This window comes from Acanthochromis polyacanthus, chromosome 4 (genome assembly GCF_021347895.1).
Source record: "Acanthochromis polyacanthus isolate Apoly-LR-REF ecotype Palm Island chromosome 4, KAUST_Apoly_ChrSc, whole genome shotgun sequence".
In the NCBI taxonomy this organism is placed as follows: domain Eukaryota; kingdom Metazoa; phylum Chordata; class Actinopteri; family Pomacentridae; genus Acanthochromis; species Acanthochromis polyacanthus.
This window is the reverse complement of record NC_067116.1, coordinates 45,210,157-45,226,688: the sequence shown is the minus strand read 5'-3', so window position 1 is coordinate 45,226,688 and position 16,532 is coordinate 45,210,157. Positions and strand designations below refer to the sequence as shown.

Here is a 16,532-nt window from a genome sequence, read left to right as displayed (position 1 = left end):
TTAATAAAGGCTTATCTTATCAATGAAAAAAAAGCCCTACTCCTCACCGCCGCCAGCTCTGCTACATGTGCTGCTTTGTAAACAATAGAGCTGCTGCAAAAACAAAGTGATGAAACAGTTGCTAAATTTTCTGTTCTATGTTCTGTAAAAGAAAGTTTTTAAAGGTAACATCAGCCAAAAAGTTTAAGCTAGCTAGCAGCTTTGCATGAAAACAAGCTCTACTCTGCACCGCCATCGGCTCTGCTACATGCGCTGCAGAAGGAGTTTTCGAAACAAGAGTTAGAGTTGATGCAAAAAAAGTGAAATAAAACCATTTCTAAACTATCTTAAGTTTATTTTGCCGTATTATGTTTCGGAAAAGAACGTTTTTTATGGTAATATCAGCCAGAAAGGAAAACTAATGGGGCTATTGTTTAAGCTGGCTGCTTGACTCCACACTGGCTCTGCTACATGCGCTGCTTTGTAAACAATAGAGCTGTTGCAAAAACAATGCGATGAAACTGCTTCTAAATTACCTCGTTTTTTTTCTGTATTATGTTCTGCAAAATGAAGTTTTTATGTCAATATATCTGTCACAGGCCAATATCAGCGAAACAGACAAGATAAAATAAGATAAATCTTTACTAATCCTGAAGGAAATTCTTAGTTTAATAACATTTTAGGGAGCAAAAAAATGATGGTATCTCTATATTTGTTTATGTCGGAGTTATACTGGAAATGCAAACTGATGGAATCATTGTTTATTAATTTTATTTATTTCAGAAGCTAGCTAGCAGCTTTGCATGAAGATAAATCTCGCCTCTGCACCATCAGCGGCTCTGCTACATGCGCTGCAGACAGAGCTTGTAAACAATAGATTTGCTGGACAGACAACATGATAAAACCTTTTTTAAATGATCTAAAGCTTCTTTTTCTGTTTTATGTTCTGTAAAACAAAGTTTTTATGCCAACATATCTGTCCCAGGCTAATATCGGATAAACACATGAAATAATATAAATCTTTATCAGGAAATTCTTGATATAATAACTGACATTTATCGGTCGGGCTCTAAACAATAGTTTGTGATTTTGGGGAAGTGTAATTGATTAGTTCTTATTTATGTGTGACTTTTGCAGTAGTAAAACTTCATCTCTCCACATCTACGCAGCCGATCTAAACATGTTTGGTGTTTCGGTCGACCTCGGCCGGTCCGGATCAAGGCAGCGTTCGGCTCCTCACCGTGTTCTTCCTCTTGAGTTTGAGCTGGTTCAGAGCCAGCTCCTCGGCGTACTCCAGCTGCTCGATCTCCTCCATCTTCTGGTTGTAGAGTCTGATCTGCTCGTGGATGATCATCTCCACACACCTGCAGAACGAAGAGACAACACGACATCAAGCAGGACCAACACTGACTTAAAGCTGTAGAATCCGGAGGCGGCTTTCGTCTTACGTGGTCGTCTTGGCAACGTCCTTCATGCTGAGCAGCGGGTCGGCGGTGTCCGGACAGCGGAGGATGCACGGAGCGAACACGATGGCCAGCGAGTTGGGAGACATGCGGTTGTGAGGTTCTTCTTTACAGACTCTGCAGCAACAGGAGAGACAAAACCAGGGAACTCAATTTCATGAAGCTTTGTCAGCATCTGTTAGTCATAGTGTTGACAATCATAGCAACAGAAGAGGTGTCTGGTCAGAAGAGACACAAAACAACCACAAAGAGACACTGAATGACCACAAAGAGACACTAAACAACCATAAGAGACACTTAATGACCACAAAAAGACACTGAATGACCACAAAAAGACACTGAATGACCACAAAGACACACTTAATGACCACAAAGAGACACTAAATGACCACAAAGAGACACTAAACGACCACAAAGAGACACAAAACGACCACAAAGAGTCACAAAACGACCACAAAGAGACACAAAACGACCACAAAGAGACACTTAATGACCACAAAAAGACACCTAATGACCACAAAGAGACACTGAATGACCACAAAGAGACACAAAACAACCACAAAGAGACACTTAATGACCACAAAGACACACTTAATGACCACAAAAAGACACTAAATGACCACAAAAAGACACTTAATGACCACAAAGAGACAATGAATGACCACAAAGAGACACAAAACGACCACAAAGAGACACAAAACGACCACAAAGAGACACTTGACCACAAAAAGACACCTAATGACCACAAAGAGACACTGAATGACCACAAAGAGACACAAAACAACCACAAAGAGACACAAAACAACCACAAAGAGACACTTAATGACCACAAAGAGACACTTAATGACCACAAAAAGACACTAAATGACCACAAAAAGACACTAAATGACCACAAAGAGACAATGAATGACCACAAAGAGACACAAAACAACCACAAAGAGACACAAAACAACCACAAAGAGACACAAAACAACCACAAAGAGACACTGAATGACCACAAAAAGACACTTAATGACCACAAAGAGACACAAAACAACCACAAAGAGACACAAAATGACCACAAAGAGACACAAAACAACCACAAAGAGACACTGAATGACCACAAAGAGACACTGAATGACCACAAAGAGACACTGAATGACCAAAAAAAGACACTGAATGACCACAAAGAGACACTAAATGACCACAAAGAGACACAAAACAACCACAAAGAGACACTGAATGACCACAAAGAGACACTGAATGACCACAAAGAGACACTGAATGACCAAAAAAGACACTGAATGACCACAAAGAGACACTAAATGACCACAAATAGACACAAAACAACCACAAAGAGACACTAAATGACCACAAAGAGACACTAAACAACCACAAAGAGACACAAAATGACCACAAAGAGACACTAAATGACCACAAATAGACACAAAACAACCACAAAGAGACACAAAACCATCCGTGAAAGTTTCCCAGAATGAACTTTACTATCAGAAAACAGAAACACATCCAGGGAACCAATGATTGTTTGCATGATGTTAAACTAGCATAATAATGATGGACAACATTTTGTGTCTTAATTGTGACACCTGCAGTAGATGTAAAACTGATTTGGTGTTTTTGGGATACTTAAGAAATTATGAGGTTCAAAAATGATGAAAAAATGCACTTCAAAGGCCTGTAATTCTGAAAATACTCCTAATATGAAGGTAAAATTCATTAAATACACTAGAGTTACTGTAGATGTAAGAATAATCAGATTCTGAGGAGGTCAGGTGGGAGATTTGTCATAGAATGACTTATTAAATAATAAAACAGGATAAAAAACAATTCCAAAGAACAAACATGACAGGGAGTACAACACAGAATGACTGTCTTCTATGGATTTATATCACGGCCAAATTCAATAAATCAGTAAAATAATGTGTACCTGACGAGGTGGAAGACGAGCCTCTCCAACGTGTTGAAGTTTGCCGTTGGAAGCTCCTCCGTGACTTTATAAATGGCGTGAAGCTGCTCCTGCTTCTCTGGAAGTTCTAACAAGAGCAGGAAACACAAAACAAATCAAATCCTGAGCCGCTGTGGTTTAGAAGATGCCTCTGTTTAAACCCTTCTTACACCCTGAATATCCCATTTCAGCTGAATCTAACTACCACTACCTCTGGAACACATTGAGGTGTGAATCGTAAAACGGCTCCCCCTGGTGGGGGACGTCCTCCTCACCCACTGCATGCAGGAAGTCGTTGTAATGAGTGAAGGTCATGAGAGGGTCTGGCAGCTCCCTCAGCCACTGCTTCACCAGGCCGGTCACTGTGTGGATGGGGTAGTCCTCCAGGCAGACCAGGTGAGGGTCTGAACAGGTAAAAAACACAACAGCACCACAACAATCAACCGAGGAGCCACTACACAGATTTACAGGGTGTTCAAACAAATAAAGAGGAGCTTAACCCTCTGAACCCCAAAAGACACATTTCTTTAAACAAGTACCATTTTTTGAACCCAAAATTGCAAAAAAAACCTCAAATTTTAAATTTTCTGACTTCTCCTTGAATTACTCATCTGTTCTGTCGACACTTAAAGTCACCGTATTTCATTAAAATTGCCAAAATAATCCATTTACTCTGACAAGATTCTGTAAAATATGAAAGAATCTGCAATCCTTAATTCCAAAGTGAAGCCTTAAGGACTCATCTGTGACAAACAGTCATGTGACTAAAATTCAGGGACTTTTTGGTTGAACAGCTGCCAGTGTTTATAGAACAGAATTCCTTTATTAATCTGTGAGGGGAAATTTATTGCTACAGCAGAAAAAGTACAGTTCTAACCACTATAAAGACAGAAAATAAGAAAAAATGTGCAGTAAATAAGAATAAACTAAAAGAATAACAGAACAAGCAAAATGTCCTATAAAAAGGATGTATAAACGTTAAAGCGTTTTATAGTGAAAATGAAAACAAATGAAAAATGTAAGCAGTAAAATATACATTTTTTTCCAGTTTTGATAAAACCTGTGGATAAAATGTTGATTCCAAGATATAAGATTTTGTAAAATAAATCATGTTTTTTTATCTTAAAAAAAGATTTACGGCTTTTTAACTGCGTCATACAACACTGAAGATGATTGAGTTTTTTTCCATTTCTGTTCTGTTGTGCTGCTTCTATAGAGATGCAGAAATTTGATTATATTTATTATTAGAACAGGTTTAAAAAGCAAGCTAGGATAATAATTTAGAAGATTAATTAGCAAAAGATCTAAAAAAAAATACTAAAACATGCCAAAACAGCAAGAAAACTCTAAGATAAGATGAAAAATTAAGACCATTAGGAGCAACAATAGCTACTAAAAATGTGTTCGTCACGAGATTTTACTGGAAAATGAAGCAGGAACTTTTTATTGCGACAGAAAACGTATCTCCCAATTTCGTTGTACAATAAAGGCTTTCTATTCTATTCTATTCCATTCTTAAGCAGCTGTAGGTGAGCTGGTGTGCTTGAGGCACATCTGAGGCATTCTAATACAAGAAGAGACTATTTTCATGAGAAAAAACACTTCTAAACATGCAGTTAGAGTTTCTATTTGGTAAGTAACAATGAGAGTCCACAGTGATGAAAAAGCGACAGCACTGTGTTGACAGGGTAAAACTAGGAGTTAGAAACAGAAGAAAACATCTTGCAGACGTCCTGACCTGTCTCTAGTCGCTGGTGCAGCTCTTTCATGCGGTTTGCAGAACCAGACTTGCGGTAGATGCCTTCGGTGTAGAGGCCGTGCATCTCCACGTGCTCCAGCATCATCTCCAGAACCATCGGCACCGGGTTCTTATCGTTCACCAGGTGGCAAACCCGAACGCCAAAGTGCTGCCCGGTGAACTCCTCGTCGCTCTGCAGATTCAACAGACGCTCAGTGAGCAACCCAGCTACAACATCCATTTAACTTCACATGATTTCACCACAACTTCAGACTAAATCAAACACAGTGTGCTAATGCAAAACAGAACAGAAGGTGAAGGTCCAGCTCCTGAAAGCTCTCTGAAAGTTTTATTCGTTCATTTTGCATAAACAGCCACAATTAAAAGTACAGGCTCCAAATTAGCCAGCAGATAATTCGCATTTGTTAATATTTCATTCATTTATGTGGATATTTTTGAAGGACGGTGCAAAAGCAAGCAGCTAATTTGAGCTAATTTGTACAAAAAAAACAACAAAAACAACCACAAACAGAACAATAAATACAATACATAAAATAACACAAAACTTAAAAGAAATAATGAATAAAATCAGTAAATTAAGGCATTACATGAGAGGAATCATTGCACAAATTCCAATATGTCCAGATTGAGGATGAACTGGAAGAAAATCCGACCCGTTTCTAAGTTCTGACCGCATATAAACTAATTCTGCTCTGAAATAAACAGATCTGAGTCATATATGAGAAAAAAAAAACCTGATTTGAGCCACTTTCCTGCAGCCTGAACGTAGCTTTTGTTGCAGAAGGTCCAGTTTCATCACTTCATTTCCTAAAACTCACCTTTTTGGCACAGAAGGTGGAGCAGTTGGTGACGATTTTGCAGATGCACTTCTTGTGGCACACCATTTTACAATCTGTACCAGGACATTTAAAGGCGTTAATGCAGGAACTTAAACCTTTACTGCCTGTCATGTTGTGAAGTTTGTTGCTGAGTTTTAAACTCACAGCTGCACATGTAGGCCTTCTCCATGCCCCAGATGTAGGAGCTGCACTGGTCACATGACTGCATGATGTTGACCTGGTAGTTGATGAAGACGTGATCCAGAGGACTCTCCATCTAAACACAAACACACCAGGTTAGTTTACAGCAAATTAAATCATTACTGACAGCAATAATAATCAAATAACTTACGCTTTTATCCTTTTTCCTCCTCTTCTTTCTGGCTTTCGCAGGCTGAAACACAAACAGACAGCTGTTAATCCTCCTGTTGTCCTCAGCCCTGTAATGTTAAATTTCTCCTTTGTGAGATTAATAAAGTCTATCTTATCTTATTTACAGGCACCAAAAAATATTGTTTCCTTGTCTGAAAAAAATACAAAAATTCAGCAAAAAATTCCACAAATTTCTGAAAATTCGCAAAACCTTCAGGAAGAAAATTTCAATAATTCCTTAAAAGTTTTATTTTTTTTAAAAATCCCCCAAATGTGGCAAGAAAATGTTTGTAAATATTTTCAAAAAATGAGTAAAAATCTTCCAAAAAAAAAATCCTAAAAATATCTAAAGTGATTCCATATATATCAGTAAAACTTCTGATATTTTCTTTAAGAACATTCACATAAAAATCAACCAAAATCCAGTGAATTTTGCTGGATTTTGGTTGATTTTTTGGTGAATGTTCCTAAGAAACATTTTTAACATTTCTTTTTTTCCACCAAAAAATGTTCAAAGATTTCCCAAAAATGTTGAAAATGTGGACATCAGAAGTTTTACTGTGAAAATAGATTTTTTTTCTTCATTTTCAAACTATAAACTGGGTGGATTTTGACCCACAGGACGACACCAGGGTTAATGGAATGTTTTTCTCACGTTTCCATCGAACAAAAGCGAGTCACAGCGTTTCACCTTGGCAGGTTCGGCCTCCTCCTTCTTCATCTCCCCTCTGATGAAGCCGTCCAGCACTGACTGGAACAGATTCACCACCAGCTGGACTTCTTCTTTCTGCTTGCTGCCCGCCAGGTGGATCACTTTGTTCTGGTAACCCGTCATCAGGCCTTTGTAGCCGATGGTGGGCTTCTGGTGAAGTTTAAGAAAGGAGAGGAAATAAGCAGGAAGACAAGACTGTGAGGAGGAACTCTGAACTTTGCTTTAACAAAGAAAGCAAATTTTGACCAATTAACTGACAATCAGCAGCGTTATCAAAAAAATGTATTGATTACTCAATAACACAGACTGAGTACAGTAGGAATCAAAATATATGCTAATATATCAGAATATTGGTTACTTCTCTGTGAAATAACACAATCATAATTCTGTTATTATTTATCTGTATACTTAGATTTTTATTTTCCTACTACAATGTATATTTGAAGATATATTTTTCTATTTCTATTTTTAGGACAACTTTATCTAATCATGTTTATCTTATGACTATTTTCATCTATTTCTGTTTTATTATTATAAGTTTTGCTAACTTTATTTATTTCATTGTTGATTTTATTATTTTACTCTCTATTAAATTATTTATGTATGCATTTTATTATAATTTTTAGCCTTGTGTTTATTTCCTTTTATTCCAGGTGGATGTGGTGTTTTATTATTTAATCTGGGGCTGTTGTTCTTGTTTATTCTGAGAATGGAGATTAATCTAACTAATGTAACATCACAGCTAGAAATTAACCTAACTAATAAAATGATTGTGGATAAAACCCAACAACGTTCACTAATTAAGCTCTCTGCCCTACAATAGGCTGTGACGTTATCAAGTATTAACGTAATTAATTAAGATACCACGGTACCATAAATGACACAATTAAAACAAACTAAGGCTAACACCTTACAGAACCTTTAATTACGCAGGTTAACTGACAAATTTACAGCTTTAGTTTTGACTACATTAACCCTTTAAGCTTCAGTGTACCGCCGGCGGTACACCTACTAATTTGCATAGGAATTTCAGGAATGTCCGACGGCTGCAAACACGATTATACAAACATTATACGCCGATGGAAAGCTTAGATTCTCATGAATCCGCCGGTATAAACCACTTTCAGATGCGATTACCACAGCGGGTGAGAAAAACACATTTGTCCGACAAAAACAAATATTCATCCATCCGTTCTCTATACACGGCTTCAACGCACACAGCGCGACTCACATTTCTGGGTTTATTATTACACACAAAAAAAAAGATTCCACTAAAAACGGCTATAATCCAACCTTTTACATCAGATGACACAAGCCAGGAAACTATTTTGTCCAAAACATGTCCTGAAGTCGGTATAAAATCCCCGAATCGGTCGTTTTCAAGGAAATGCACCTCCCGATGCGCGTCCAATATTCCCTGTATTTTTCGTAATTTTTTTTATTTAAAAATAGAATATTAGCGATTTTTTGTACTGAAAACGGCTGGAATTGACTGAAGCTTAAAGGGTTAAAAGCTTAAGTAATGAAAGAATTCACAGTTGGAGGCACCACCTGGTGGAACAAACAGGTACTACAGCTAATCTACAATACATTTTCTGACATACATGACCTTCATCTGCTGCCTTTATGGTTAGTATATTATTATTCAGATAAATTGTAGTGTAAATTAATTAATTAACCATTCTGTTATTAACTTTTCCAGTATTTCTTTCCCCTTTCTAAGGCATTTCCTGTTAGCTGACGTCATCCCAAATTATCTTTCCTCAGGCAGACGCCGTAGAAAGAGATGCCAGGACTCTCTGGTAAAGATTAGATATTCTCTGTCTGACAAGACTAAGCAGACGAGTCGTATCCATGTTGGTCTGGAATCTAAATCTGACCTTCTCCCAACTACAACATAAACCCAAAGATCAGAGAGAATCCTCAGGACTGATGCTGGCATGAACTGCTGCTCTGTCGGTGTCTCTTCTCCTGATGTCAGTAAACCTTCCTCTCTACCCAAATCATCTCCAGTCTGTCTCTGTGTGTCTGTCTCCTCGTCCTCTCTCGACCTCCGTTTCCCGCCTACATGTGGACTTACTGTGAAAGAATACATGGCTTTAATGGTCTCTCTGAACTGCATGGTGGCTGTGACGAAGATGGCTTCTGTGGCCGACAGCGACTTCCCTCTGGAGCGGAAGTCATTAACCTGCACACACAAAACAGAAGAAGTATAGAAATATCCCTCTACGTTATCTACTACACTGGAAAAAAGGCCCCTGTCAAAACAAGAAAAAAAAACTTATTTCAAGGAACCTTTATTTTAAAATAAGTGGAAAAAAATCTGCCAGTAGAACAAGTGAAAAATGGCTTGGTAAGATTTCTTGAAATAAGAGACGATATTTAGAATACTGAGATCTTGAAATTAGCTTCGCAAACTTATTTTAAGCTCTATTTTACCAGGATTGTCAGGCTTAGGTGTCTTAAAATAAGCCAGACATGCTAAAAAATTGTAGTTTCAATTCAAAAATAGATTTTTCCTTTCATGTAACCTCCTAATTTGAGATTTATTAAACTTAATTTGAGTTTTTTTGTAAAATACAACTTAACAAGATATTTAAGATGCATAGTCTTAAAACAAGTCCCTCCATCTGCTGAAATGTCAGTTGTTAAGTGAATTTATCTTAAAGGGGGATGAGACATTTTTACTAAGAATAAGACAAATAGACTCGGTAGGATTTTGACTTTTTGCAGTGTATGATAAGTGAGCGTCTTGTTTGCTCACCTGGTTGCCCAGAAACTCGTCGAGGTGTCGCAGCTCGTTGGCGTTGGTGATCTCTCGGTCCAGAGAGGCGTTCCACTGCTCAGAGACTCTGGTGGCCCGGCTGATCTTGATGGTGGGATTTCTGCCCAATCCTTTGCCGGCTCGATCCGGCTGGGAAAGAGGCCGAGACGGGTGTCCGGACGCCGGCGCTGGAAGTTATTACAACAACATTAATAACTACACACAGACTGCAGACTGCTTCTCCACGTCGTTTCCTCAAACTGAACCCGGCGAGCAGAAGTCCAACGAATGAACCCAGAGAAAAGACGACACGGCTCGGTGTTTTCTCAGAAAGCAAACAGCTGGATAAGTCAAGACCCCAGGAGAAGAACGATAACACACCTGTGCTTTCCCGCCTTGTTTCACTACATCAGTTTGTAATTTACCTTCTCCAGCCGTCGGCTTTTCGCTGAGCATCTGAGCGAACGTCAGCTCTCCGTTGTCGGGAGTCTGAGCCTCTTTGTGAGGTCGTTTCTTCAAGATCTTGCTGAAGAATCCGCCTGACCTGCAGGGCAAAGACACACAACGAGCTCTAAAGAATATTCACACTTCAGTCTGGTGTAGAATGACCCAGATTTGTTCTGCTGCTGCTGCAAACTGACTGACTGTGTGTTTATGGACCTTATATGGACACATTCTTCTCCTAAATCCATCTCAGTCATGCTGTTTTCAGACAAATGAATGCTTTTTGTTTGACATTTAATGAACACATTAACAGGTGTGTTCTGTACTTGTCTGGTGTGGATGGGAAGGACTGGGCTGAGTCCTGGTGACCAGAACCGTCCTGGTGTTTCCTCCTGAAGGAGCTTCCCTTTGATCCGTCGCTGTGACCGTCTGATGGAGAAATGATCTGCTGAACACAGAACAAACGCTTACATGTGATGTTCAGGATAATACAAGTGAGATGAGTTCTTTTAAGGGTGAAAACACCAAAATTCACAGTTTTATAAACAGGAAATTCTAAAAATTCTGCCTAAATATTTCAGCAGTAAGTATCTCTGCAATCTGAAAACCGCTTTCACTGGAAATGTTTGGTCGGTCAAGACAGATTTTACAAATGAAAATATCAGCGGTTGTTAATTTCAGAACCTTTAAACCCAGAAAGAAACTACATGACTAGAACATACCTCTCTGGCTGAAAAAGCTCCGGCTCCTTCAGAACCTGGAGACAAACTGTCGACTGAAGAGGAGGCGGTTTCACTGCTGTAAGAAACAGAAATACACATGACTTAAATTATCCATATTATTAGTTAAACTATCTTTATTTTATCATTGTTAATCATGCATTGTTGTATATTTGCTGTAACTGAAAAGATGAATGATGAAAAAATGAATCATTTCAACAGAAGCAAAAGATGTTAAAAGATGAATACTTTCAGAATAAAGACATTTTGCTGTCAACAAATTTCACAAAAAGACCAGAATTTATCCGTCTGACTGACTTCTCTGGATTGTTTGTGGCTCATTCATCATTAATCAGCTTTTATTTCTCTCTCATAATGCAGAGGTTTAACACATCTTATTCTAACAGGACAACTTTAAATTTGTAAAATACGGGATTGATTTTAATAACTTTGATGTTCTAGAAACTGTGCAGCTGTATTTTCTAGGAAAAGGGAAGCCATTAAACTATTATCAGCAGATACACAAAAATAAAAGACTTGAAGATAAAAAAACTTGATCAGGACATCCCTAACTGTAATTATGTTTAATCTCACTTATACTTGAGCTTCCTTATTTAAACACTTTTCAGTTTTAATCAGCACATATGAATAAAACTGCAGCTCCTGGTTCTTTTCTGTTTGTCTTTTATGAATCAAATCTGATATTTTGAACGTCTTAAACTGCACTCTAACTTTTACTTTCCATTTTATCTTACTTTTATTCCCTATTTGACTCTTAATTGTTTTGAAATGTCGTCTCGTATTGCATTATGTTCCTATTGCACTTAACTAGATGCTTTATATGTTTGTTAAAAGCACTCTAAATGTTGAAATGTGCTCTACAAATAGCCCTGCCTCATGGATCCTACTTATTTTACTGTTCTAATGGACACTGCATGTCAGAGCAATAATCTGCACAATCAGCACTAAAAGTTCCACCTCATTCTCGTGTTTTTCTGAGACTATAACGGCAGACGTACAGTGGTTTCCTGGTCCTTTCTTCTCTGCTGTGAGATGACGGAGGACTGATTCCCTCAGACTGGTCCCCGTCGCTCCTCCTTCCCCTCCACTTCTCCGGCTTCTCCTTTATCGCTCCCGGTCGTCGATGCAGATTCACGGCTCCGACTCCTTCGCCGTTCCTCTCGGAGTCGGCCGACTGCAGGGACAACGTGGACGGACGGACGGGACCGGCAGAGGGAGGAGAAGGTTTAGTCTCCTTCTTCTTCCAGTTCACGAAGGTGTACTGGTCCAGCTCCTTGCTGTCTGAGCGCTCCTTCAGCTTGGATGCCTCCTGGTTTTTGCTCTTCAGGGGAGACGTCTGATCTTTGGTGGAGGAGGCGGCTCGCTCGGTTTCCCTCTGGTTGTGCTCCAGGCCTCTCCGTCTCCTCTGCTCCCTCTTCTCCTGGCTCCTGGACGACTGGCTTCGGGTGATGGCTGCAGGTTTCTTCTGTTCAGCGTCGGAAGTAGAAGTAGTGCCGGCCGGTGCGACCCCGTCTGAGGCTGAACCAGGTGTTGAATCTAGTGTTTGGCTCTCCGTCTCCTCCTCCTCTTCCTTCTCGTCCAGCTGTGGTCCAGCCTCAGCTGGGGTACCGTAGTTCTCCAGATCCACCTCTCCATTCTCCAGCTCCTTACTCTGTTCTTCTGGATGTGAGCTTCTAACACCCTCCTCCTCCTCCTCCTGGACGGGGAGGTTTTTATCCAGCATCTCCTCAGTGACCAGCTCTATATCTGGATCTTCTCTGGTCTGAGGCTCTCTCACCAGTCCTTGCTCCTCTTCTTTTTTTTTCTGAGCTTCTTGTGCTTTCCTGGCTGCCTCTTCTTCCTCTGCTCTCCTCCTGGCTTCCTCCTCTTCTGCCTTTCTCCTCGCTGCTTCTTCTTCCATTCTTATCCGTTCTTCTTCTGCTACTGCTGCTTTTCTCCGTGCCTCCTCTTCCTCTTCTTCCCTCCTCCTCCTCTCCTCCTCCTCCACCCTCCTCTGAGCTTCTTTTCTTCCTCCTCTTTCCTGTGTTTCTCCTCACGCATCGACTGACATCTGCAACGTACGAGACATCGTGTTTTAAAACATCCATCATAGCTCTGGGAAACTTCTCCTACAGAATGCGTTCATTGTGAAGTCTTTCTGCTCCTACCTTCTGCGTGCTGAGTGTCCTCTGACCAGCGCTTGTATTTTCGTAGCACCTCGTCTCTGTCGGTGGTACTCTGATCTCTGTCGGTGTCCTCTCCAGACAGCCTGGATCAGAGTAGCCGCCCGTCGCCGCTGCTCGTCTTGGCAGTACCTTCGCCATGAACGCTACGAGACAGAACAAGGAGAACGAGGGTCAATAATAAGTAGTGATGTCTTAATCCGATCTGAAAGATGACAACTGGGACTGATTAAGGCGTTTTTTGTTTATGTCCGCTGTCATAAAGGAAGGGTGGAATTTGTGGCAGGACAGAATGAATAACTGTGAACCATCAATCGACAGCATCATCAAAGAATAAACGATGAAGTGAATACAAATGTAAGCCGCAGACATTCATCCTGAGCTGATGTTGTTGTTTTAGTCAACAGATGTATGATCTGAGGCTCCGTTTCATTCACCACGAGGATGTAAGTGTGCTGTCAGAAACAGTCCTCGCTTATTTTTACCACTGGAGCTCTGCCTAGAGGTCATTAACCACCACTGAAGTCTTTGTCATGGTGCCCCACTATGAGCTAAACCCTCACAGTGCTCTCTGCTTGCTAATATAAACTTCTATTAGTCTAAGTGAAGTCTTCTCTGGTAACTACAGCACTAAACAGTCAGAGGAACCAGCTCCTACAAAACATTTTTTGACTTGCAGGAAAAGAAAACAGGTTTTGTGAATCTTTTAGTGCTTGTGGAGCCACAGTGTGTCCTTCCCTTTGACTCTACAAAGCTCCTTCTTGTAAAACATTAAGTAACAGCTTGGATGCACAAATGCATTTTTTTTAACTCATTGCAGAGCTATTGAGTCCGCAAACAAACGCTGGATTTAATTGTATTTGTCGCATATTTAATGCCAGAGCTGTACACCATGACAGTAAACCATGAATCAGTTTACATGTTAGCTTCTGCTTTGTATGCCTCATCTGTCATCTTATCTGATGTTCCTTCTTTTCCCATCCCTCCATCTACCTCTCTACCTCTTCTGTCCCTCTCTATCCTCCTTCCAGCAGCAGATGTTTTCCCCTACATTCAGAGTCAGGTTCTGTTCTAGGTCTCTTCCTGATAAAGGGAGTTTTTCTTGCCACTGTCTCCTTAGGGCTGCTCTGGGGGTTCATACGGGTTCTGGAAAGCATCTTGAGACAATCTGACCTGTAATTGGCGCTTTATGAATAAAACTGAATTGCATGATCTAAGAAAACGGTATAAGATTGGGACTCGGTACCAGCACATAGTAAATATTAAATGACTGATTAAATCACGGACAAAAAAAACTGTCAACAAAGTAAAAACAAACAGCTATTTTACTGCCACAAACTAAACATTGGTGCCTGTTTACCTGGATCAGTATGGCGGCCTGTCGCATGTCCAGAAACTCTTTCCGCTGCAGACGAGCTCTGAACCAGCGCTGAAGGAAGACGATCTTCCTCATGACATCTTTGTGCAGCACGTCCTGCAGCTGCTGCCGCTCCAGCTCCTTCAGGAACACCTGAACAGCAACACAGACCAGAACGACACAGTAAACACCCACATCTGGTGAGAAAGCATGAAAAGCCACAGCAGGAGATCCTCATGCTGCTGCACCTTAGTTTTGCCGATCTGGTACGTGGTGGGGTCCAGGCCCATCTTCTTGTCGAGCAGCGCTGAGATGTCCTCTTTGGAGGCCGCGGCGTTCTTTGGCAGCAAAACTCTGAACTGCTCAACGAATTCCTGCAGAAACACGACAAGAAATAACATATTTTACATACATGATTACAACTCAGAGACTTGGCAGGGTGGACTTTACAAAAAGAGGAGTAGACGTGCTGTACCTTGAAGGTGTATTTGGCTCCGTAGCCTGACCTCCTGATGCGAACAGTTTCCAGCATTCCTGTGTATCGTAGCTGCTGAAGCACCAAAGCTTCATCCAGATACATCTCCTTCTGCTCGTACACAGTTAGAAACAAAAGCATAAGGGGTTAGATTCTTTCTGTTCATGCACCAATAAACAACCTGGATCATGGCAAACTCTTAGTTTTCATATCTGACTGACTTTACAGGCCTGTAACACAGATTTTAAACTATTTGTCTGAGGTAAATTAATTGTCTTTATACTGACCCTTTATAAAGTTTGAAAATGTAGAAAAAAATCAGTTTTCACAGTGGAACTTCTGATGTCCACATTTTCAACATTTTTGGGAAATCTTTGAACATTTTTTGGTGGAAAAAAAGAAATACAAAAAATGTTTCTTAAGAACATTCACAAAAAAATCAACCAAAATCCAGAGAATTTTGCTGGATTTTGGTTGATTTTTATGTGAATGTTTTAAAGAAAATATTACAAGTTTTACTGATATATATGTAATCACTTTAGATATTTTTACTCATTTTATGGAAGATTTTTTAAAAATATTTACAACAATTTTCTTGCCACATTTGGGGGATTTTTTTAAATAAAATTTTTAGGGGAAACTTTTAAGAAATTATTGGAATTTTCTTCCTGAGGGTTTTGTAAATTTTTGCTTTTTGGGATTTTTGGATTTTTTTCAGACAAAGAACATTTTTTGGTGCTCGTAAATGAGGACAACATGAGGGTTAATATTTCCTCTTATAATGTCCTTCAGCAGAAACAAAACTTCAACATTCAACATCAAACTCTTACCTTCTCTGCATTTGAGCGGATGCAGCGGATGAAGAAAGGCTCGGCTCGGTTCAGAGTCTCTAACAGTTTGGTCAGAGACGTCTGGAGGAAAAAGAGACAGAGGTTTGCTGAACGCTCAGGTAAACATCAGAGTATAATGTGAAAGCTGTGGGTGCTGATGTTACCTGGAACTGAGCGCTGATGCTGGGAGGTTTCTTCTTCTTGTGCAGGTGGAGCAGAGACTTGGTAGTGCGATCGTGTAGCGTCAAACCCACGATGAACTTTAGAGAACGAGAATCCAGCAAACTCTGCACAGCAGGGACAAACCACATCAATCTATTATTGCGACTGTAATGAAATGACACATCGAGTCTTTGGAGGTTCTGGGTGTTATTCAGGGTTACCTTGGGGATGGCCTGCCTCTGTTTGGTGTTCTTGTTTTTCCTGTGAAAAAGGCAGAAAAAAAGAGGCTTTAGTGTGAGTTTATAGACGACAGAAACGAGTCGCCGGTGGAGTTTGTGAAGCCGGGTTAGTACGGATGACGTGACTCCTTCATGCGCAGTCAGTCAGTGATGGAATCAGGGCTGGACCGGATGAACGACGGCGCCGAGGCCAGGCGTGAATGAGTGACAGGAGGATGATGATGGAGAGGTGGAGGAAGGAGGTGGGATGCATCTCTAAACAATCTGCCTAGCACAGACTCAACATATGAAGACAGACATGCCCTCTCCTG

At 40.2% G+C, this 16,532-nt stretch overlaps 1 protein-coding gene across 1 annotated transcript in view; it reads right to left on the bottom strand.

Annotated features, from left to right (window-relative positions):
• LOC110954101 (unconventional myosin-IXb) overlaps nucleotides 1–16,532 on the bottom strand; it is a 113,933-nt gene that overhangs the window by 5,435 nt on the left and 91,966 nt on the right. The window contains 23 exon segments of the mRNA XM_051946916.1: nucleotides 1,220–1,343; nucleotides 1,428–1,559; nucleotides 3,370–3,475; nucleotides 3,663–3,791; nucleotides 5,126–5,318; nucleotides 5,965–6,038; nucleotides 6,130–6,241; nucleotides 6,317–6,358; nucleotides 7,028–7,198; nucleotides 9,129–9,236; nucleotides 9,813–10,000; nucleotides 10,238–10,356; nucleotides 10,583–10,704; nucleotides 10,979–11,054; nucleotides 11,995–13,001; nucleotides 13,004–13,046; nucleotides 13,144–13,304; nucleotides 14,519–14,668; nucleotides 14,764–14,889; nucleotides 14,991–15,101; nucleotides 15,821–15,901; nucleotides 15,985–16,107; nucleotides 16,204–16,243. Of these exon segments, the coding sequence (XP_051802876.1) occupies nucleotides 1,220–1,343; nucleotides 1,428–1,559; nucleotides 3,370–3,475; nucleotides 3,663–3,791; nucleotides 5,126–5,318; nucleotides 5,965–6,038; nucleotides 6,130–6,241; nucleotides 6,317–6,358; nucleotides 7,028–7,198; nucleotides 9,129–9,236; nucleotides 9,813–10,000; nucleotides 10,238–10,356; nucleotides 10,583–10,704; nucleotides 10,979–11,054; nucleotides 11,995–13,001; nucleotides 13,004–13,046; nucleotides 13,144–13,304; nucleotides 14,519–14,668; nucleotides 14,764–14,889; nucleotides 14,991–15,101; nucleotides 15,821–15,901; nucleotides 15,985–16,107; nucleotides 16,204–16,243 (3,538 nt within the window).